We start from the raw sequence: 24588 nt of genomic DNA, 5'->3' as shown, positions 1-24588 counted from the left end.
ATGTTCAAGCGGACTGTCCACAGCAGGGGGAAGCCATGGACACGAACTATGGCTTCCGTCAATCATTATATGCCAGGAAACTGTGTGCCGTGGGTGCTCCGGAGTCTCTGAACCACCTGTGCCAGGTGGAGGTGGAAGACCTTCCAGCAGAGGCTCTGTTGGACTCAGGGAGTCTGGTGACCCTGGTAAGGGCTCCCTTGGTACGCTCCGCAGAGTACACCGTCCGTAAGGTCGGAGTTATGTGTATAAATGGGGACTTAAAAGAGTACCCTACTGCTATGATGTCTCTGTCCACGGTTTCCGGCAGGTGGACCCACGAGGTGGCTGTCGCAACCAACCTACACTATGAACTTATAATAGGGAGAGACTTCCCGGCACTGTGGCTGGTTACGAGAGTGACTGATACCCATTAGACAGGGGTAACCCTAGAATAATGGCCCAGCTCATGGGGGAGACCAGAACCCTGGGAACCTGATTCCAAAGGGCCAGCGGTAGGGGTGACCACCACTTCGGTGGAAGAGGAGGAGACAACCCAGCTAAGTGTGATGGTGGGAGACATAGATTCTGAGCTGGAAGACCTCAATGTCTCCGGGGATAATTTTGGTACTGCCCAGCTCAGGGACCCAACCCTATCCCGAGCCTGGTAATTAATAGTAGATGGTGAACTACAACAACCAGGGGCAGAGTCGGTGTTCCCCCGTTTTGTGGTTCATCAGCATATGTTGTATCGGGTAAATCAGCTGCGAGGTGAATCCATTGAACAGCTGGTGGTGCCCCAGACTTATCGCAAATTTGTGGTAGAGTTAGCCCACCAGCATGTTCTCGGGGGTCATTTGGGAATGCAGAAAACACAGGACCGGATACTACAACGGTTTTACTGGCCCAGTGTGTTTAAGGAGGTGGACAAGTTCTGTAAGTCTTGTCCGACCTGCCAGGCAACTAGCCCCTAGAACCTTTTTCGCAGTTCCTTGGTGCCTCTCCCTATCATCGAGGTACCGTTTGAGTGAATCGCTATGGACCTAGTAGGCCCATAACCGAAGTCCGCTAGGGGACATCATCACATCTTGGTTGACCTTGATTACGCCACTCGGTCCTCGGAGGCAGTGCCACTGCGACATAAATCGTGAGAATTATAGCTAAAGAGCTAATGGAAATGTTCTCCCGAGTGGGGTTACCTAAAGAGGTCCTGACTGACCAGGGGACCCCTTTTATCTCCAAGGTCATGAGGGAACTCTGTATGTTACTGCGTATTAAACAGTTATAGACGTCCGTGTACCATCCACAAACGGGCGGACTGGTTGAAAGGTTTAACAAAACTCTAAAAAACATGTTAAAAAGGGTGGTGGCTAAAGATGGAAAGGATTGGGACCTTCTTCTGCCCTATCTCATGTTCTTAGTGCGAGAAGTGCCCCAGGCCTCTACTGGGTTCTCGCCCTTCGAATTGTTATATGGCAGACATCCTTGTGGTTTGTTGGACGTAGCCAAAGTGGCATGGGAACAACTACCCACTCCGCATAAAAGCGTCCTTGAATATGTTAACAAGATGCAACAGCGGATAGAGACTGTTTTGCCTCTTGTCAGGGAGAATATGCAGGCCGCTCAGCGAGCCCAGAGTCGGATCTATAATCGGCAGGCCCGGGTCCGGATATTTAATCCGGGTGATCGGGTTTTAGTTCTGGTGCCAACCATGAACAGTAAGTTCCTAGCCAGGTGGCAGGGGCCCTACGAGGTACGTGAAAAAAATTAGAGAGGTAAATTACAAGGTATACCAGCCGGGGAGGCGAAAACCAGAGCAGGTTTACCATGTTAATTTACTAAAACCTTGGAAGGATAGGGAAACCTGTACGGAAGACAGCCTGCGGCCGGGCTTTCTAAGGCAAGAGGTTCCGGCTCCTCTGTCTAATGCAAAGGAAGCGGTTGCCACAATAAAAATTGCTGACAGCCTCTCCTCTAAACAGGCTCAGGAAAGCAGGGAGTTCGTTAGTCGGAACACGGATGTGTTCTCAGATCTCCCTGGACGTACTTCCGTAATCCAACATGACATTGTCACTGAGCCTTAGGCCAAAGTCTGGTTAAAGCCATACCGGGTGTCAGAGGCTCGGCGAAAAGCCATCTCGGAGGAAGTGTTGCTCATGCTGCGGCTAGACGTCATTGAGGAGTCTAAAAGTAAGTGGGCCAGTCTATAGTCTTGATTCTCAAGCCAGATGGGATGTTACGATTTTGTAACGATTTTCGAAAATTAAACGAAATATCTAAGTTCGATGCATATTCCATGCCTCGGGTAGATGAACTTATTGAGAGATTAGGCCAAGCCAGGTATTTTTCTGTTTTGGATCTCACCAAAGGGTACTGGCAGGTACCCTTGATGGAGGCGGCCAAAGAGAAAATTGCCTTCGTTACACCAGATGGGCTGTACCAATATAAGGTGTTACCCTTTGGCCTGCATGGCGCCCCCGCCACTTTCCAACTCTAATGGAAATTGTACTTCGTCCACATCGGAGGTACGCCTTGGCTTACCTGGACAATATTATCATTCACAGTACCAACTGGGAAAGTCACCTGCCCAAAGTACAGGCCGTAGTGGACTCCCTTCGAAAGGCAGGACTAACAGCTAACCCAAAGAAATGTGCAATAGGGTTAGAGGAGACTACATACCTTGGGTATGTCATTGAGCGTGGAGTCATCAAACCCAAAGTAAGACAAAATAGGGGCGATACGGAATTGGCCCCGACCTGCCACCCCTTGGCAAGTTAAATCGTTTCTGGGAATGGTGGGCTATTACATGAGGTTTGTCCCCCATTTTGCCACTTTAGCGGCTCTGTTGACGGGGCTCTTAAAGGGACGGAAGTCCACGATAGTCCGCTGGAATGATTAGGCGGAGGAGGCTTTCTGTCCTGTGTGGGTCCCCGGTTTTGGTGATGCCCGACTTCAAGAGCGAATTTGTGGTACAGACTGATGCCTCTGAAGTATGCCTCGGTGCGGTACTGTCTCAGGAAGTCAACGGGGAGGAGCATCCCGTTGTCTACCTCAGCCGTAAGCTCACTCCAGCGGAGACCCGGTACAGTATAGTGGAGAGAGAGTGCCTGGCCATCAAGTGGGCACTCGAGTCTCTCCGCTATTATCTGTTGGGGAGGAAGTTCCATCTGGTGACCGATCACTCCCCTCTCAAGTGGATGAGCCAGGCCAAAGAGAGGATGGTTCTTGTCTCTGCAAAACTTTAAGTTCACAGTAGAACACAGGGCAGGCCAGTTACAGGGAAACGCGGATGCCCTGTCCTGAGTACACTGTCTGGCGTGTGTTCACCCCCTCAGGGTTGAACAAAGGGGGGAGGTATGTAGGAAGGCACAAGGGTCCGTCATTGACGGAAGGTACGTGTCACCGAGGTTCCTAGCTTCGGTGAGATAAGAATCAGTAATTTTTTGTTTCAGCGGCGGCTGGTGCTCGCTGACACTGTTTTACTTAGTGTGAATAAAGTAGAAGTCCAGCTCACTCAATCAGCCTGGATCGCCCGTGTGCACAGAACAGGCAGATGAGCCTCTGCAGCACAATTCATCAAAAACAAAGTTCCAGTACTCACGTTTTCTTTGGTAGCTAAAATCCTTGTCTTTATTCAGGCAGTAGAAAGAATGTACAGGACATGCACCCACTAGTGTAGCAACATTGACGCGTTTCGAACAAAGTTCTTATTCTTAACTGTGAGCAATGTCTTTTCCAGGGATTAAATACATTTGTTCGAAACGCATCAATGTTACTACACTAGTGGGTGCATGTCCTGTACATGGTTTCTACTGCCTAAATAAAGACGATGATTTTAGCTACCAAAGAAAATGTGAGTGCTGGAACTTTGTTTTTGATTAATTTTACTTAGTGTGGCTGTAAAGCCAATCCGGCCGGTTCTTATTGGGAGCAGCCAAAGAGCAGGGTGGGTGGCTGTTCCCCACGTCCAGGCCAGGTTTTGGGCTGGGGTTTAAAAACCCAGCCAGAAGCTCAGCTGGGTGTGGTATGATCCTCCAAGTGATAGTGGAAATTATGGAAGCTCTGTGTTTTTGGGAGCTGAGGAGATCCGCCATACTGCAAGGTTGAGAGCTGCATGAGAGCCGCCTGCTGGGAGTCAGGCGCCCTAAAGCCTGCTTTGGTCTGACAGGTGATTTATGTTATTTTGGGAACTCTGGCTATGTGAACTAACACATTGTAAAGCATTGTTTTTATTTTCTGCCTTTTATTGGACTTTAGTTTTTTCAACTGGACTTTAGTTTTTTCAACACTGGACTTTAGTTTTTTCAACCGTGGTCTTGCCTCTGTATTGCGTCCGCTTACCCTGCCTACCAGAGCAAATCCCTACAACCTCCACTGGAAAAATGGCCCTTCTTGGTGTGCCACAACCTTACTCAATGGGACAGATGGATCCTAAGCTCCCAACTATCACTGGGCCCTATGACCCCTCATGAACAATCCTGCCTTTACTCCGGGATTTCAAATACATAGATTCTTGAAAAGGAGCAGCCTGTTGTACCCTATAGTTCGAGATGTTATAGTTAACTCGAAGATAGCTCGCTTTGACTCCCGGATCCCTGAAGATAGGAAGTTGGGAACTAAATGGCTTGAATACGCTCAGATGAGGGCATTCGTTGACGGACTGTTTCATCAGCAATTATGCCCGGACATGACAGACTTTGACACACTCTTCTTAAAACCGGACATACACTTCAAATTACTCTCGCAGGTGTATAAGATTTTGCTAATGCATAGCAATGGTGATGTAGCCCCCTATTTTCGGAAATGGGAATTTGATCTCCAACTCACTTTTTCTCCAGAAGAAGTCATCAATATGTGTATGTTCTCTCACAGATTGTCCATAGCAACTCACACACAGGTAAAGAATTTTAAGATCCTTTCCAGGTGGTATTACTGTCCATCAACCCTCCACAAAATGTTTCCCTCAGTCCCCAACTTATGCTGGAGATGCAGGAAAGCAGAGGGCACTATGCTGCACATTTGGTGGGCATGTCCAAAGATAAAACGGTTCTGGGATCTAGTGCTTTGGGCATACTGGAAATTCTTAGGGAAGTTAATAACAAATACTGCTAAATTTACACTTCTCTCTTTGACTTCGGGGACCTTGGCGCAGATGAAGAAGAATGCGGTGAGATTCTTTCCCACAGCAGCCCGTATGGTGATCCCAAGAGACTGGAAGACGGATCATGCGCCCTCTCTCGGTGAATGGGCTACGGAAATTTTGTATCTCATTAGAATTGATTTCACTTTCACATGACCGTGGAAATAGGTTTGACGTTAGGTGGCGCTTTCTTTCTGAGTTCCTCCACTCCACAGAGATAATTGGTGAACTGGTAGATGTTAATTCGTAGTAAACTGATATGTTGAGCAAGAGCTGAAGTATTGTACACAAGTGTGATATATTACTGTGACATTTCACTCATTATAGACCTTTTGCTAAAGGAGGGTAAATATAGCGAGCTTTAAAATATCTTACACATAGATTGCTGGATGGCAGAACGGTAGGTTAGACTTGATACAGCTAAGGTCAGACATCATACTTGACTCATTTATTCCTCTGGGAACGCCCAGGCAGGAAGTGCCTTAAAGGGGTATTATCATCTTAATGATCACTGTTAAATCTGTTAATGATTTAACAGTGATCATTTTTCTAAATATATTTCATTAACAAATTCCCACCCCTTAGAAAAAAATAAACCTATACTAAACCTAGTCTTCCGTCTCCCCTGGTTACGGCCACTCTTCTCAGGAATCGCGGTGGCCGCGCGTGCGCAGGCGACTTATTTTCTTCTCCCGGCCGGCCGCGCGCTGTACTGAACGCTCACGCCGAGTCTGCGCATGCGCCCTGGTGACTTCTTCCTGGCAAATACTATACTGGCCAGGAAAAAGTCACCAGGGCGCATGCGTGGACTCGGCGTGTGCGTTCAGTAGAGCGCGCGGCCCGGCCGGGAGAAGACATCAATCAAGATGGAGCCCACCCCCTGCCGAGTGCTGAAACCAGGAAGTGGACGGACCGCCGGGAGCAGGTAAGTATAAAACTGCGTGTTGAGAAAACCCCTTTAATCTTCACTGGAGAAACAGTCTAGCTCCTGAACTGACTCACAGACCTGCTCACACCTTTCTCCCTTTCCTCTCTCCCTTTCCTCTATCCCATTCTTTCTCACTCTCCCTTCCCCTTTCCTCATATATTATATTAATTTGAGTTTACGCATAGTATTCAATGGTTATTTTTCAGGAAGATCAGTTGTATAGGCTATAATTTAATGCAGCTACCTGTATGTATTAGGTTTAATGTTTGCCTGCTCATACATTACATCATTGAATTGTTGTCACGGCTGAGAGTGGGGGAAACCCTCAACCGTGCGATGTCAATAGGATAAGAGTAGCTGCTAGGCCAGACCAACAGGATCAGGGAGCAGGTCACCTCCTAGTGCGTCCCTAATTCTGATGGTAGGAGGGCTCATACTCCGGAACCTAGGGTCCCTACTAGCCCTCAGGAAATCCCTGGACTAGGAGCAGGGTAAGACGACCTGTTCCTCCTAGACACGGACGGACAGGATTCTCACTGGCCAAAGAGCAAGGAGAGGGGAAACATATACAGCATATGGATATGGCAGGTGAGTTAAACCAGTACTACACCTACCTGCCACAGACATGCTGACTGGAACCCGTGCACAAGTACTGATGTCCACACAAACATTAAGGACACAGCACACACACAAATCACACAGGTACCCAGGACACACATAGCTGCAATAAATATAAAGAGCATAAAAACATCTTCTTAACATCATACATATATTTTTTGACCCTCACTGGATAGATGGCATATGAGACCAGGAGGATGACTCCAGCATAAAGTATGGCTGGAGTACCCCTCAGCTACTGACATCCAGCAGTAGCTAAATAGCCCAAGCAGCCACACCCACATACTAGGAAAGGAGTTAACCCTTCCAACACCAGACAAGGTAAGTGTCACTTAAAGGGGAAATGCACACACAACTAAATCCCGTGCAAACCAAACATGGAAAGTGAACACATACAAACACACGTTGCTAGATGCAACCGCATGCCTTGACAGCGAGCCGCCTGGCAACCAGCTCAGGCTGCTATACTGCCAACATCATGCTGCCAGCGGCAACCACACATGAGACAACATACTAACTGCCCTCACCTGCGGTAGACAACCAGCAGACCGCTGACAACTGCATGCGACACAAAGAGTCATGACCAAACCATAGTCGTGACAATTGTATGCAAATATAAAATGTGTTACGTTATTTACAAGCTTGTTTCTGCTTAATGTGTTGGGGATCCTGAGTGATCCTGCAATAATGATTATTCCCTGCCTGTTGCCTTGTTTTTCTGTAACTGTCACTCTTTGAAAACCAATAAAGTCAGAGTAAACATAAAAACTGACTCACTGTCAGTTTTTCATAGCCATTTTGCATCAGTGTGTGCATCCATTTTCTGTCCGTGAGTCCATTTTGCATCAGTTTTTCATGTCTTTTACAGGTATAGTTAGATGCACATACAGTTGCAAGAAAAAGTATGTGAACCCTTTGGAATGATATGGATTTCTGCACAAATTGGTCAAAAATGTGATCTGATCTTCATCTAAGTCACAACAATAGACAATTACAGTCTGCTTAAACTAATAACACACAAATAATTAAATCCAGTCTACGCATTTCAGATCTTTAGCAAAATAGATCGTTACTCATGCCATGAGTAAGGATCTATATTGTTAAAGATCTGAAACGCGTAGACTGGATATACTTGGTTTTATTGCACTGTATCATTAAAAGATTCTATGTTATTTGGAAGCTGGACCTTTTTCTCTTTTTCTGGATATATACCCTTATGTCAAAGTTCCTGGCTTGGTCCGTGCATCCTCCTTTTGCCTCAGGTGAGCGCACCAATTTAGCTTTTTTACAAATAATTAAATGTTACCATGTTTTTATTGAACACACCATGTAAACATTCACAGTGCAGGTGGAAAAAGTATGTGAACCCCTAGAGTAATGACATCTCTTATTACTAATTGGAGTGAGGTGTCAGTCAACTGGAGTCCAATCAATGAGATGAGAATGGAGGTGTTTGTTACCGCTGCCCTATAAAAAACACACACCAGTTCTGGGTTTGCTTTTCACAAGAAAATTGTTGACTTGCATTAAGCTGGAAAGGGTAATAAAAGTATCTCCAAAAGCCTTGCTGTTCATCAGTCCATGGTAAGACAAACTGTCTATAAATGGAGAAAGTTCAGCACTGCTGCTACTCTCCCTCGGAGTGTCCGTCCTGTAAAGATGACGGCAAGAGCACAGCGCAGACTGCTCAATGAGGTGAAGAAGAATCCTAGAGTGTCAGCTAAAAACTTACAAAAGTCTCTGGCATATGATAACATCCCTGTTAGCGAATCTACGATACATAAAACACTAAACAAGAATGGATTTCATGGGAGGATACCACAGAGGAAGCTACTGCTATCCCAAAAAAAAACCATTGCTGCACGTTTACAGTTTGCACAAGAGCACCTGGCTGTTCCACAGCAGTACTGGCAAAATATTCTGTGGATAGATGAAACCAAAGTTGAGTTGTTTGGAAGAAAAAGAGGCACAGCACACCAACATCAAAACCTCATCCCAACTGTGAAGTATGGTGGTAGTGGCATCATGGTTTGGGGCTGCTTTGCTGCGTCAGGGCCTGGACGGATTGCTATCATCAAAGGAAAAATGAATTCCCAAGTTTATCAAGACATTTTGCAGGAGAACTTAAGGCCATTTGTCCACCAGCTGAAGCTCAACAGAAGATGGGTGTTGCAACAGGACAACAAACCAAAGCATAGAAGTAAATCAACAACAGAATGGCTTAAACAGAAGAAAATACGCCTTCTGTAGTGGCCCAGTCAGAGTCCCTGACCTCAACCCGATTGAGATGCTGTGGCATGACCTCAAGAAACCGATTCACACCAGAGATCTGCTGGTGGCAATGTCTCAAGGCAGACAATCCAATGGACACTGCACACTGCTGGGTTCTACTTCTCCAGATAAGGCACACAAAAGCTAGCTTTGCCATTGCAAAAGCTCATCTGGACAAAGAAGAAGACTTCTGGTCTTCTGTTTTATGGTCAGATGAAGCAAAAATTTAATTGTTTGATCACAATGATTTTTCCTTCATTTGGAGTAAAAAAGGAGAAGCCTTCAACCCAAAGAACACCATCCCCACTGTCAAACATGGTGGTGGGAACCTAATGCTTTGAGGGTGTTTTTCAGCCAATGGACCAGGGAACCTAATCACAGTAAACAGCACCATGAAAAAAGAGCAATACATGAAGATTCTCAACGACAGGCAGTCTGCAGAGAAACTTGGCATTGGGCACCAGTGGACATTTCAGCATGACAATGACCCAAAACACACAGCAAAAGTGGCGGAGAAATGGTTAGCAGACAACAACATTAACGTTTTGGAGTGGCCCAGCCAGAGTCCAGACTTGAATCCAATTGAGAATCTGTGGAGGGAGCTAAAGATCAGGGTGATGGCAATAAGACCCTCCAACCTGAAAGATTTCGAGCTCTTTGCTAAAGACGAATGGTCAAAAATACCTGTGGAGATTATAGGAAGCGTTTGATTGCTGTAATAGCCAATAAAGGCTTTTCTATTGATTATTGAGAAGGGTATGAATAATTTTGGTCAAATGTAAATAAAAGCTGAGAAATGTTTTTTTCCCCACAATTATGCCTCTTGTACATCATGTTATTATCTTTTGGGAGACACCTATGTCATTTCCAGTCAAAAAATTTCTTTCTGGTTGAATAAAAGTTACTTTAAGTCAAAATTTTCCAGGGGTATGAATAATTATGGGCAGCACTGTAGATACATCCACTGAACTTGATCATGCTATTTTATTTATTTCAATGCGCAGGGCCCGCTCATGCGCTACACCACGCTGAGTTTTCTCTGCACTCTCGCGATTTCAGTATCGTCGTATTGCCGGGGACACCACTTGACTCGATGGGTGGTCATGTGACCGGCGCGTCATCTCGGATATCGCGCGATGCTCTGCATTTCCTTCACGTTTCCTGGTTCTTCCTCCTACCTTTTCCCCACCCCCTGCATTTTAGAGCTATATGCCCAGATGTTCTGGTTTCTCTAATCATGTGATGGGGCTCATGATTGGTTGACCACTGTATTTAATGTGTGACCCTCGGAGATGACGCCACCCCTAGAAAAAGTTTCACCAAAACTCGTGTCGGGGCTGGCGCCATCCCAGAGGAGACACAAATGGGTAAATAGACTTTATGTTTTGTATGTATTGGATGTTTATATGCACTTTATTATCATGTATATAAGAGATTGAGTCACCATTTGTGTCTCCTACTGTGGATGTCACCTTTTCCCTGCGCTTGGTTTTATATATGGATTGTCATTTATTAATTGTGGTAATAAAGTATATTTATATTTCATGCGGTCTAGCAATTGTTTGATTGGCATATAGGTATATACTTTTTTTGCTATAGGCATGAGTGGATTATGCTGGGCATGATAGCGATGTATATAGATGGTTTTTTCGTTAACTTATTTTTGTGATACCTTGTGGTTTACAATTTTTTTTGGGTGCTACCATGGAATGCAGCTTTATGGAGCTTAACCATCCACCCTGCAGTCCAGACCTGGCTCCCATTGATTACTTTCTCTTTCGAACCTGAATAAATTTCTGCGTGGCAAACGATTTCCTGATGATAATGCAGTCAAGGAGGCAGTCAAGTCTCCTATTCTGAAGGCAACCGAACACTGGGGGCAAAGTGGAATAAGTGTGTTGAAATCAAGGGGGATTACACAGAAAAGTAGCAAGTAAAATTCTCAGAAATTTTTTTTTTTTCATTTTCAGGTAGATAACTTATTGAACACCCCTTGTAAGACAGTCCTTCTGACATCAATGAAGTGCTATCCCTCGTCCTCCTTTACTTGTGGATACTAGATCTATGACATAAGGTCTCTTGTATAACAAATCCTATAGTTCACGAATACGCCTTGTAGAGGTGATGCAGCTGATGTTAAGTGCAGCTATCACAATAGACAACCCCAAGTAGGTGCAGCACAATTAAATGCTGGACTAAGATTCTTTAAGGTTCTGAAAGAAAAAAAATAATGATAAGATGGTGGATAGAAACTGTCACAGCACGGTTCACTGTGACGCTTTCTGTGTAGGCTGACTGCGTGCACCCTTGCGTACTGGCTGCAGGATGCATTCCTGGGCAGGCTGGTTGCTTGGGTCTGCGGGCTTGCTGCGGGGTCAGTCAACTCGCCTGTGGATGTTGCTATCCCGTGTCAGTCTGTCTGCAGTTTCACGGCTTGTTGTGCTCTGGCGTACTGGCTGCGGGTGTCTCTGTGTATGCCGGTAGCCAGGGGCAACAGCCTGTGCTGCAGTCTGTCTGTAATGGACTGTTCTGGACTCTGGTTCTGTTGGGGTTAACTCCCCTGTTCTGTGGCTGAGTGGGCTTCTCATGTGCCTCGTTATGCAGCCTTAAGTTCCTGTGAGCTGTGGGGTCAGTTTGTCCTGTTCCGTTCTAGGTGTAGTTCCTTGCTGCTGACCCAAGGGGTCTCACCATCTGCCAGTTTGTATTGTTCCACCTAGGTTTACTTTGTTGTATTCTGTATCTTGTATATGCCATGTCCTGTCTGTACCAGCCCTGTATTATGTTATGTTCCTGGTCTGTTTCCTGATCGCCTAGTGAGTAACTGCGTCTGTGAGCCTGGCAGTGCTTAACCGCTTCTGATGTATCCTGTCCCATGTCTGTCTCTGCTTCGGTCCCTGTTCTGTTCATGTCAGTATCTGCTTGTTTTAGGTCTGCCTGCAGAAGAGGGTTCCTGTAATCCCCGGAGGGGGAATGCCTGTATGCCTTCTCCGTCTCTGTGCAGCTCTTCCTGAGGCCGCCTTGCTTCTCTTGCTTGCGGCGCAGGTAACTGCTTTTGCTATGCCTTGCCTGTCTGTGGTTCTGTATATGTATCGCTGTCTGACTCTGCTGGTACCATTGTTGGACTCTACTGATCTGCTGGACCAACTGCCACTGACTCTGTTTATGGTCTGGAGTCGCCCCTGGCAACTACCATGGCTCAAGTATATCCTCACCACCAGTGGCACTAATGAAGACTTGGTGTTGCTTAGTTACACCCCCCCAGTCAGTTACATAGTGGGTACACACCCGCTGGTTTGTTACAGAAACCTTGTTTTGCAACTTTGCCTTGGTGGTGAATTGCACTATGTGAGTGTTTTTAATACATAAAAAATGTTATAGGCATTCAGGCAGCTAACATGGCATTAACAACCTCTAGGTATGACAGGTTGTCCTTTCTAGCTTCCACACTGTGAGATGCAACTTGTGTGGATGAAGACAACACCCTTTCTAAAAGAGGTCTGGAATGCCTGGCAGACTCCAGTAACTGTCCTCCTGGAGTGTCCACAGAAATGGGATCTAGGCCATGCGAGCGAGTACATCACAGAAGAATGGCTATGACTTCTGTCTGCTTCTGCAAACTCTTCCTGAGCCCTCTTGGGAAAAAAATGAAAGCTATGAGAATATATGTACACCAGGTTCTCCTCTCAGCTCATTGATCTGTGTACATGCAAACCTGAGTCGAGGTGAAGTCATCCGTAGTGAGGACTTTTCTGAGGCTGGGGAGTCAGAAATTTGCCATGTAGCAGAAGCTAGAATTTTAGCCATAGCTTTTTGTGAATTGATGGATACATCTAAAGCCCCTTATGTATCTTTCTCCACATGTCCATGGAGTGTATATTGTTTTGGAGAAGGTAAACATCAAATATGGTCCATAATATTATGTCTATAATGAAGACAAAAAATCCAACACTTTGATGTCATAGCAAAGGGACACTTTGAGGTAAGGAAAGAGGTGACTAACACACATCAAGATTGCAGCTCTATTCTCTGAGGACAACTATATTGTTAGCCAATGATAATGAAACCAGGTATTTCAGCTCATGAGTTGGGAAAAGCTATGACCTCTTCTAATGAATCAGGGAGCCATGAATATGTAACAGCTATATGGTTGTGTGCAGATCCATCAGACACAGTTTTTTGGAGGCCACCTTTACCTGCCAATTGTCGAGGCATGGGATGTCAGTCACACTTAGGCCTTTTTTACAGGGGCGTCGTGTGTGAGGGCCGGATAAGATGCGGGTGCGTCGTGGGAAAATGCGCGTTTTAATGCATGTTTGGTACCCAAACCCGAACTTCACAGAAGTTCGGGTTAGGTGTTGTGTAGATTTTATTATTTTCCCTTATAACAAAATAATAGCATTCTTAATAAAGAATGCTTAGTAAAATAGGGATGGAGGGGTTAAAAATAAATAAATAATTAACTCACCTCATCCACTTGTACACGCAGCCCGGCTTCTCTTCTGTCTTCTATGACCAGGAGGAAAAGGACTTGTGGTGACGTCACTGCGCTCATCACATGATCTAGCACCATGGTGATGAATCATGTGAAGGAAGATGTGATGAGTGCAGTGACATCACCACAGGTCCTTTCCTCCTGGTCATCAAAGAAGAAGACAGAAGAGAAGCCGGGCTGCGTGAACAAGTGGATGAGGTGAGTTAAATTATTTTTTATTAACCCCTCCATCCCTATTTTACTAAGCATTCTTTATTAACCACTTCAACCCCGCTAGCTAAAACCCCCTTCATGACCAGGCCACTTTTTACACTTCTGCACTGCACTACTTTCACCATTTATCGCTCGGTCATGCAACTTACCACCCAAATGAATTTTACCTCCTTTTCTTCTCACTAATAGAGCTTTCATTTGGTGGTATTTTATTGCTGCTGACATTTTTACTTTTTTTGTTATTAATCGAAATTTAACGATTTTTTTGCAAAAAAATGACATTTTTCACTTTCAGCTGTAAAATTTTGCAAAAAAAAACGACATCCATATATAAATTTTTCGATAAATTTATTGTTCTACATGTCTTTGATAAAAAAATTATGTTTGGGCAAAAAAAAAAAAATGGTTTGGGTAAAAGTTATAGCGTTTACAAACTATGGTACAAAAATTTGATTTTCCGCTTTTTGAAGCAGCTCTGACTTTCTGAGCACCTGTCATGATTCCTGAGGTTCTACAATGCACAAACAGTAGAAAACCCCCACAAATGACCCCATTTCGGAAAGTAGACACCCTAAGGTATTCGCTGATGGGCATAGTGAGTTCATATAACTTTTTATTTTTTGTCACAAGTTAGCGGAAAATGATGATTTTTATTGTAATTTTTTTTTTCTTACAAAGTCTCATATTCCACTAACTTGCGACAAAAAATACAAAATTCTAGGAACTCGCCATGCCCCTCACGGAATACCTTGGGGTGTCTTCTTTCCAAAATGGGGTCACTTGTGGGGTAGTTATACTGCCCTGGCAATTTAGGGGCCCAAATGTGTGAGAAGTACTTTGCAATCAAAATGTGTAAAAAATGGCCTGCGAAATCCGAAAGGTGCACTTTGGAATATGTGCCCCTTTGCCCACCTTGGCTGCAAAAAAGTGTCACACATCTGGTATGTCCGTATTCAGGAGAAGTTGGGGAATGTGTTTTGGGGGGGTCATTTTACATATACCCATGATGGGTGAGAGAAATATCTTGGCAAAAGATAACTTTTCCCATTTTTTTATACAAAGTTGGCATTTGACCAAGATATTTTTCTCACCCAGCATGGGTATATGTAAAATGACACCCCAAAACACATTGCCCAACTTCTCCTGAGTACGGCGATACCAGATGTGTGACACTTTTTTGCAGCCTAGATGCGCAAAGGTGCCCAAATTCCTTTTAGGAGGGCATTTTTAGACATTTGGATCCCAGACTTCTTCTCATGCTTTAGGGCCCCTAAAAAGCCAGGGCAGTATAAATACCCCACATGTGACCCCACTTTGGAAAGAAGACACCCCAAGGTATTCAATGAGGGGCATGGCGAGTTCATAGAAATTTTTATTTTTTTTGCATAAGTTAGCGGAAATTGATTTTTTTTGTTTTTTTCTCACAAAGTCTCACTTTCCGCTAACTTAGGACAAAAATTTCAATCTTTCATGGACTCAATATGCCTCTCACGGAATACCTTGGGGTGTCTTCTTTCCGAAATGGGGTCACATGTGGGGTATTTATACTGCCCTGGCTTTTTAGGGGCCCTAAAGCGTGAGAAGAAGTCTGGAATATAAAGGTCTAAAAATGTTTACGCATTTGGATTCCGTGAGGGGTATGGTGAGTTCATGTGAGATTTTATTTTTTGACACAAGTTAGTGGAATATGAGACTTTGTAAGAAAAAACAAAAAAAAATAAAAAATATTTCCGCTAACTTGGGCCAAAAAAATGTCTGAATGGAGCCTTACAGGGGGGGTGATCAGGGAGTGTATATGGGTGATCACCCCCCTGGTAAGGCTCCATTCAGACGTCCGTATGATTTTTACGGATCCATGGATCGGATCCGCAAAACACATGCGGACGTCTGAATGGAGCCTTACAGGGGGGGTGATCAGGGAGTGTATATGGGTGATCACCCCCCTGGTAAGGCTCCATTCAGACGTCCGTATGATTTTTACGGATCCATAAAACACATGCGGACGTCTGAATGGAGCCTTACAGGGGGGTGATCAATGACAGGCGGGTGATCACCCATATACACTCCCTGATCACCCCGTCATTGATCACCCCCCTGGTAAGGCTCCATTCAGACGTCCGTATGATTTTTACGGATCCATGGATCGGATCCGCAAAACACATGCGGACGTCTGAATGGAGCCTTACAGGGGGGTGATCAGGGAGTGTATATGGGTGATCACCCGCCTGTCATTGATCACCCCCCTGTAAGGCTCCATTCAGACGTCCGCATGTTTTGCGGATCCGATCCATGGATCCGTAAAAATCATACGGATGTCTGAATGGAGCCTTGCAGGGGGGGTGATCAATGACAGGGAAGTGATCAGGGAATCTATATGGGTGATCACCCGCCTGTCATTGATCACCCCCCTGTAAGGCTCCATTCAGACGTCCGTATGTGTTTTGCGGATCCGATCCATGTATCCGTAAAAATCATACGGACGTCTGAACGGAGCCTGACAGGGGGGTGATCAGGGAGTTTATATGGGGTGATCATGGGTTCATAAGTGACGGGGGGAGGGTATAGTGTAGTGTTTGGTGCGACTTTACTGAGCTACCTGTGTCCTCTGGTGGTCGATCCTAACAAAAGGGACCACCAGAGGACCAGGTAGCAGGTATATTAGACGCTGTTATCAAAACAGCGTCTAATATACCTGTTAGGGGTTAAAAAAAATCTGATCTCCAGCCTGCCAGCGCGCGTTCACAGGAAATCTCGCGAGATGACGCATATATGCGTCGCTGAGCGCAGGGCTGCCACCTCCGGACCGCAGATCTGCGTTAGGCGGTCCGGAGGTGGTTAAGAATGCTATTATTTTCCCTTATAACCATGTTATAAGGGAAAATAATAATGATCGGGTCCATATCCCGATCATCTCCTAGCAACCATGAGTGAAAATCGCACCGCATTCGCACTTGCTGGCAATTTTCATGCAGCCCCATTCACTTTTATGGGTCCTGCGTTGCATGAAAAACGCACAATATAGAGCATACTGCAAAAAACTAATACCTGAAAATCACCGCTCATGTGCACAGCCCCATAGAATGGGTCCGGATTCAGTGCGTTTGCAATGCGTTCATCTCAATCTCGCCCGTGTGAAAGAGGCCTTAGGGATCATGTTAGAACCACTGAGATCTTGATAAAACTCTGGAAGCACATGGAATGCTGAAGAGCTGGCCAGTGAATGTCCAAAGGTGTGCATACTATGTCTATGACCATGGGAAATTCCCTGTGGCTGGGTAATATGGGGATATGTAGGTAGATATCTGTGAAATATATTGTGGCCACAAAAACGTTTCCCTCCAAAACACCATGACTGATCTTCATTTAGAATTTTCTGTTTACCAAAAACCTTTTTCTGAACATGTTACTTCTAATACTGCCTTTCCAAAAAATCTATGAAGATAAACTGGATTCTGAATTTGTTTGAAACTGAGTGCATAGACTTCTCTTATTGATGAGGAGACCCAAGTGTCCTGGATCATACAGAAGAGATTTTTTTATGTGCATACCCTGAGAGCTCTGGATAGGCCTGGAGTTTGAAGAATTTCTTTTTGCCCCCAAATATCTAATGGGTGGCTTTTTTTAGTGTCTTGTGAGCCATTGTTCAAACTAAACTTTTCTCTACTAGAGTTCCAAACCATAAACCTGGTGAAACAGCAGGTTACAGAAGTGGCTCAGACTTGGATGGTGCGGTACATAGGGGCAACTGTTTGACCTCCATAGCTCTTCTGCCACAAATGCAGGGAACATCGATAGGAGCATCACAGGGTGATACAGACTTCAGTAAGGTTAACACGTTGTCTCACTTCAACAAGTGGCATGTATAATGTAGAAAAAGTTAATACAAGGCACTTGCTAATGTATTGTAATTGTCCATATTGCCTCCTTTGCTGGCTGGATTAATTTTTTCATCATTTTATACACTGCTTGTTTCCATGGTTATGACCACCTTGCAATCTATCAGCGGTGGTCATGCTTGTATCTCCCTGTATCACACAGGACAAGGGCTTTTTCATTAGATCTGGTGACAAACCGGGTCTCTGTTAGGCAGAGGCTTCTGCCCAGCAGTGATCCCGGTGACGTCACAGACACTAATCGGCTAGGGCAGGTCTAAAGCCTGCTGATTAGTGCCTGTGATGTCACCGCTGCTAGTTGGCAGCCTCCACCAAGCAATGTAAAATATAAATAAAACAGCCCTTACCTTGTGCGACACAGCGAAGGACAATGGAGAGCATTGGAGACGCTCATCTCAGAGGGGTGAAAAGGAGGAAATGTCAGTTCAGACAACCCTTTTAACTTTCTCTACATGATAAATGCTATTTGCGGAAATGAGACAACCCCTTTAAGTTCAGGAGTTTAATCTCGCAACTATATTTTTTTTAGGCTTTTAGGCTACTTTCACACCTGTGTTCGATGCAGATCCGCCCTGTATCTGCACAGACAGATCCGTTTGAATTATTCATAAAAAATATAAAAAAGTCTAAGTAAAAACAGATCAGTCTTGACTTACATTGAACCATATTGTGTCAGTAAAAAACTGATCCATCCCCATCGACTTTCATTGTAAGTCAGGATGGATCTGTTTGGCTCCACATCTTCAGATGGTCATCAAAACGCTGCAAGCTGCGTTTTAGTAACAGTAAAAAAAAATGCAATGGAGACCAAACTGATGCATTGTGAACGGCTCCTTATCCATTCAGAATGCATTGGGGCTAAACTGATCCGTTTTGGGCCGCTTGTGAGAGCCCTGAATTGGATCACACAGACGGACCCAGAAACGCCAGTGTGAAAGTAAATGTACTCGCCCTTTCTCTACTAAAAGCCCAGCTTAAACTACTGCTCATGTTGGGTGTAGGCTAGAGAGAGCGGAGGTGTAGACCAACCGACCATTTTTTTTATTCCTGAGAAAACAAAGCAACGGAGTACTTGGTGCCCTCTTATTTTTTAATTTCTGCTTCAGGTTCCTTTGTAATCATCCAAACCGGCCAGGTGCTTCTCAGAGGACCTACTACGTCCAAGCCTGCAGAGGGCCACCTGGGGGCTGTCAGACTACCGGAGGGAAATACAAAAGCGCCTACAATGTGGTGGGCACCAGGGCTCCCAACCCGAGTCTAAGCCCAAAAATCACAAACGGGCAATTTTTTTATGGACAAATGGAGAAAAAACGTAATGAATAATGAAGATTATAACTCATACATGTCTATAGCTCAATATACCGGTAATAACTCATTGCCAGAATTTACTGTGAGCTGAAAAATTATAATTTCCACCCAAATCTAGTCAAGCACCGCCAGCCTCCAAACAATCAGGGACAGATACATTTTTTTCACCACACAGGGTAAAATGTCGCCTACATTTACAGACAACCCTGTGGATACACAAGTCCTGTGTACAACTCAGACCTGGCTATATGTGGAAGTGAGGGAGGTCGGCGGGAGACAGAAGCAGCAAGGACACTACAAGGGCGCAGCTGCCTCCATGGAAAGCCGCAGGACGACCGCGACACAGCGCGTCCTCCATACATCGCTCGTCCTTATCACCCAGTCTGAGGGGAAAGAAACCTCTCACACACAGCAGCAGTTTCCTGTTTGCGGGCTTTTGAGTGTCCCGGAAGTATTGCTGGGCGCAGGCCGTGCATTACCCGGAAGTATATAGAGGCTCCCCCTTCCTGGTCCGCGGGAAGTTTAAATCTTTGTATTCCTGATACGCTGCAGGGCCATGGCTGCGGAGTCACAGAGCCTCCTGGAGAGGATCGCGGGCCGATTACAGGGGGCTCAGGCTGTGAGTGGATGAGGGGCTGCAGACTGAGCTGTCACCGGCTGCGCTCATTTAGTACCTCCTGCACCTCCTATGTGCGCGCCCCCGCCTGTACCCGCTGCACCTCCTATGTGCGCGCCCCCGCCTGTACCCGCTGCACCTCCTATGTGCGCGCCCCCGCCTGTACCCGCTGCACCTCCTATGTGCGCGCCCCCGCCTGTACCCGCTGCACCTCCTATGTGCGCGCCCCCGCCTGTACCCGCTGCACCTCCTATGTGCGCGCCCCCCGCCTGTACCCGCTGCACCTCCTATGTGCGCGCCCCCCGCCTGTACCCGCTGCACCTCCTATGTGCGCGCCCCCCGCCTGTACCCGCTGCACCTCCTATGTGCACTGCCCTGCCTGTACCCGCTGCACCTCCTATGTGCGCGCCCCCGCCTGTACCCGCTGCACCTCCTATGTGCGCGCCCCCGCCTGTACCCGCTGCACCTCCTATGTGCGCGCCCCCGCCTGTACCCGCTGCCCCTCCTATGTGCGCGCCCCCGCCTGTACCCGCTGCCCCTCCTATGTGCGCGCCCCCGCCTGTACCCGCTGCCCCTCCTATGTGCGCGCCCCCGCCTGTACCCGCTGCCCCTCCTATGTGCGCGCCCCCGCCTGTACCCGCTGCCCCTCCTATGTGCGCGCCCCCGCCTGTACCCGCTGCCCCTCCTATGTGCGCGCCCCCGCCTGTACCCGCTGCACCTCCTATGTGCGCGCCCCCGCCTGTACCCGCTGCTGATCTAGAACCCCTTTAACATATGTTAAATGGATGCTTCTGACAGATTGCATACAGTGGTATCTGCTACCGTAGAGTTCCATGATAAGTGTGTGTATATATTATATATATATATATATATATATATATATATATATATATATATATATATTTTTTTTTATTGGATTCTGTAGGATGAAAAATGTAGTGTACTGCACTTTTGAATCTTTTTTTTTTTTTTCTTTCCCTAAACATGTCAGGCTACTTTCACACTTGCGTTCGGGGCTCCGCTTGTGAGTTACGTTTAAAGGCTCTCACAAGCGGCCCCGAACGCATCCGTCCAGCCCCAATGCATTCTGAGTGGACGCGGATCCGCTCAGAATGCATCAGTCTGGCAGCGTTCAGCCTCCGCTCTGCTCAGCAGGCGGACACCTGAACACTGCTAGCAGCGTTCGAGTGTCCGCCTGGCGGTGCGGAGGCAAATGGATCCGTCCAGACTTACAATGGAAGCCAATGGGGACGGATCCGTTTGGATTTGACACAATATGGCTAAATTTTCAAACTGATCCGTCCCCCATTGACTTTCAATGTAAAGTCTGGACAGATCCGTCTGCGGCTACTTTCACACTTGGAATTTTTTTTACAATATAATGCAGACGGATCCGTTCTGAACGCAAGTGTGAAAGTAGCCTTAAACGTTGAGCAAAAACTTGATGTGAGCCCAGCCTAGGTCTCAGACCTCTTAATAAACTTGTCACTTCTGCTGTCTATTCGCCAGAACTGAATTCTACTCCAAATGCCTGCTGAAAGGGGCTAGGGTGCCAAAAGTAAAAAATATGCACGTTTCCTGGTAAACTGGCAATTGTGACAAAATGTGGGACTTTTCTACGTAGTTAAAATAAATGACCCCAATGTTTGTGCTGGCTGAGCCTTTTAAATAAAAAAAAAAATTAAACCACCCCTTTCAAGTTCTGTTTTATGATGGTCTGCCTGTAATTCCATATTTATATATGTATATCATGTGTTTGAGATGCATATAATCATGTAGAAGGGATCACAGCACTTTAAGGATGTAAAAATGATAGATTTATTCCTCAGTATCCATAAAAACACAACATTTCAGCTCCCACCTTGAAAAAAGCTCCAGACGGGAGCTGAAATGTATTTCTATGGATAATTGGGACTAGTTAATCAATGTCTGGACTGTGTGCACTATACTTTGCTTAGTCCTGCTTTTGTGTGTGTGTATATTTATTATATTAATTTCCCTTATTTGGTTAATGAATTCTAGTCTAGGACAAGACAAAAGTCTCCACCCCGGCTACTGAGTTACGAAGGCGATTACAGTCCTCAGTTGCCTTGTGTACACGAGTTAGTCCTGACCGATTCAGCAGAGGACAATTCTCCTCCAAAGCAACTTTCACAGGAAAGCAATAGGGCCAAACAACCAGGTATATGCATCACTGAAGGAAGGGGGTGTTATCTGTCCTCACTTTATGAATTGCCTTGGTTATTTGTCGCTAACTATTAATATGTGGTGTTTTCAGAATCCAAATGTTCTCTGACAGCTAATCTCCCCAGCTCAGTTCAAGAGAAACCAAGGTATTTATCAATTTCTCTTTGAGTGAAGTTTGCAGATCGATGTCTCAGCATACGGCCACATAGGTGACGTTTCTGTTGTGGCTTTTGCTGTTTCTTTGTTTCGGTGTTTGCTGCAGATTTGCTGTGGATTTCACACAATGCATTACAAACGGTGAAATATTTGATATCTGCAGCATAAATTGACATGGTCCAGATTTAAAGGGAATGTGTCATCCGAAAATGACCTTGTTTAAAGTGGTTATCTAGGAATTTGAGATTGATGGAATCGGTATCATATAGGCAGGGATTCAACTGCCAGCACCTCCGCCAACTATCTGTCTGTCTGAAGAGGCTGCTGTGCTCACTGGGGCTCTGATTAGTGCTGCAGCCTCCTCACCGCTTGCCAAGCACAATGTTGTACATTCTATAGCGGCTGTGCTTGCTATTGAAGGCTAGTCCTATCCACTTGAATGGGACTAAGCTGCACCTAGGCCACATGTATGGTGACGTCGCTGGCCTAGGAAGAGGCCTAAGCCTAGGGACTGCCACGGCCTCTTCAAACAGCTGATCAGCGAGGGTCCCGGGAGTCCTGAGGATAGGCCATAAATATCAAATTCCAGATAACCCCTTTAAACCATGTTTTCCAGGATGTCACCCATGATGGCACATTGTACAAAAAAGTCCTACTGGACAAGATGCCAGCTTTACCCAGATACAAATGTATCGTAAAACATAACTTAATTCTGACTAAGAGATTCATTAAAGCTATGAGCAGATTAAGGCCCACCTTGAGACAGACTATTCCACCTTGGGATCTTTCACTGGCACTGAACGCCTTATGTGAATCTCCCTTTGAACTGCTAGATTCTATATCCCTAAAACACTTATCATGGAAAGCAGCTTTTTTGGTAGCGATTACTTCAGCATGTAGAATAGGGGAGATTTGGGCCTTATCTATGAGAGAACTTTACTTGAGAATTTTGGATGATTCATTTTAAAACTAGATCCAGCCTTTCTACCTAAAGTGGTAACAGCTTTTCATACGGAACAAGAAATAATCCTGCCCTCTTTCTGTCCTTTCTGTGCCACGAGAGGCGCGGTTTCACTGCCTAGACGTACAGAGAATATCTACAAGAGACAGAAGGAAAGGACTCAAACATTTTTGTCCAGTTTGGATAAGGCAGTAAGGGGAAGAAAGTCACCAAAAGGACATTAACCAGATGGATCAAGCAGACTATTCCAGAGGCCAATCGTCTTCAGAACAAACACTGTCTGGTCTCTATTAGGGCTCATTCTACCAGGGCGATATCTACCTCCTGGGCAAAAAGGGCATGCGCTACAGTAGACCAAATTTTGCCAAGCTGCAACTTGGTCTAGCTATGGCACTTTTTGTAGACCGTACAGGTTAGACTTACCGACCAGTTATAAATTGACCTTTGGTCGGAAGGTCCTTCAAGTTGTGGTCCCTCGCTAATAGGTTAATGGGGTTGTCCCATCTCAGACAATGGGGGGCCTATCTCTAAGATAAGCACCCATTGTCTGATAGTTGCGGGTCCCACCACTGGGACCTGCACCTACAATGAGAACGGAGCAGGGAAATAAATGGAGGGTGCACTATGCATACGCAGCCGCCCTCCGTTAATTTCTATGGGGTGCCGAAAATAGCCGAGAGTTCCGGCCTGCCCACATTATAGTCAATGGGGCTAGAGCGATAGTCCGGGGCACGCGTGCACTAGCGGCAGCACAGATCTGACAGGCTGTTCACCCGCCGGAACAGCCTGCCAGAGTTCCTTGCCGCTAGTGTGAAAGTAGCCTTAGGTGTAACTAATATAAATCATTTTGGGCAGATAATTTATTTACAGGAATAGAAAGACTGATATAAGATGTCCATAGATCTCCGCTTCTGTTTTGTTTTTTTCATTTTTGGCACCTATATAATTTTAGAACTTTTTTTTTTTTTTTTTGTGCATAGGTCCCGAATAGTAGAAACAGATTCCAGTGATGAAGAGTTTGAGAAATGTATGTAATGTATTCATTTTAAAGATTGTGCACATGTTCCGTTTTCTAACATCAGTTTGCACCTCTCATTTATGTTGCTATGCAGTTTATAGGTGTAATGCATCATATGTGCCCAACAAAAGGCTTGCCAGTATTCGCATCTGTTATGCCACAAAAATAAGCCGTTCAGCAACCACACTTATCCCAAATGGCAAATAAATATTATATTATTGTATGGCCTGAACTAAATATATAACTGGACTGCACCAACAGCTAAATAAATTCCAAACTAAGAAAAGTGCATGTCCCAATAAATGTAAAATAAGTACATGCTTTACTAAAATATCTTAAAAACACATTAAAAAGGCATAAAATGAGTCGCACTGCATAAACAAGGACTGCATTCCCTAAATATGTGACAAGATACACACGCAGATGATAAAATCCACAGATCACAACTACAGGAGTATATAGAAAAAGTACCGTACATATGTATGTGTGGTCTAAGGATGGTCAAAAAGTATATGGTAGGTAAATAGCAAAACGCATACCTATGCCTATCAAAGAATAGTTAAAGAAGCATAAAGTTAAAGTTTTGGAATCGCCAAAGCAGAGACTGACCTTAATCCAATAGAAATGTTGTGGAAGGACTTGAAGCGAGAAGTTCATGTGAGGAAACTCGCCAACATAACGGCGTTGAAGCTGTTTTGTGTGGAGGAATGCGCTAAGATTTCCCCAAACTAATATACAGGACTAATCAACAATTAGCGGAAATATTTAGGTGCAGTTATCGCTGCACAAGGGGGTCACAGCAGATACTGAA

The 24588-nt window shown here is 45.3% G+C and overlaps 1 protein-coding gene across 1 annotated transcript in view; it reads left to right on the top strand.

Annotated features, from left to right (window-relative positions):
- The first annotated feature begins 18403 nt into the window (after positions 1-18403).
- The window catches only part of GCNA (germ cell nuclear acidic peptidase), a 46786-nt gene continuing 40601 nt past the window's right edge, over positions 18404-24588 (top strand). The window contains exons 1-4 of the mRNA XM_044306681.1: positions 18404-19458; positions 21478-21637; positions 21734-21788; positions 23740-23786. Coding sequence (XP_044162616.1) covers positions 19396-19458; positions 21478-21637; positions 21734-21788; positions 23740-23786 — 325 coding nt within the window. The 5' untranslated portion in view covers positions 18404-19395. The remainder of the gene's footprint in view (positions 19459-21477; positions 21638-21733; positions 21789-23739; positions 23787-24588) is intronic.

Source organism: Bufo gargarizans, chromosome 9 (assembly GCF_014858855.1).
Source record: "Bufo gargarizans isolate SCDJY-AF-19 chromosome 9, ASM1485885v1, whole genome shotgun sequence".
NCBI lineage: Eukaryota > Metazoa > Chordata > Amphibia > Anura > Bufonidae > Bufo > Bufo gargarizans.
Note: the sequence above shows the minus strand (reverse complement) of the source record. Positions and strands in the feature narration are given on the sequence as shown.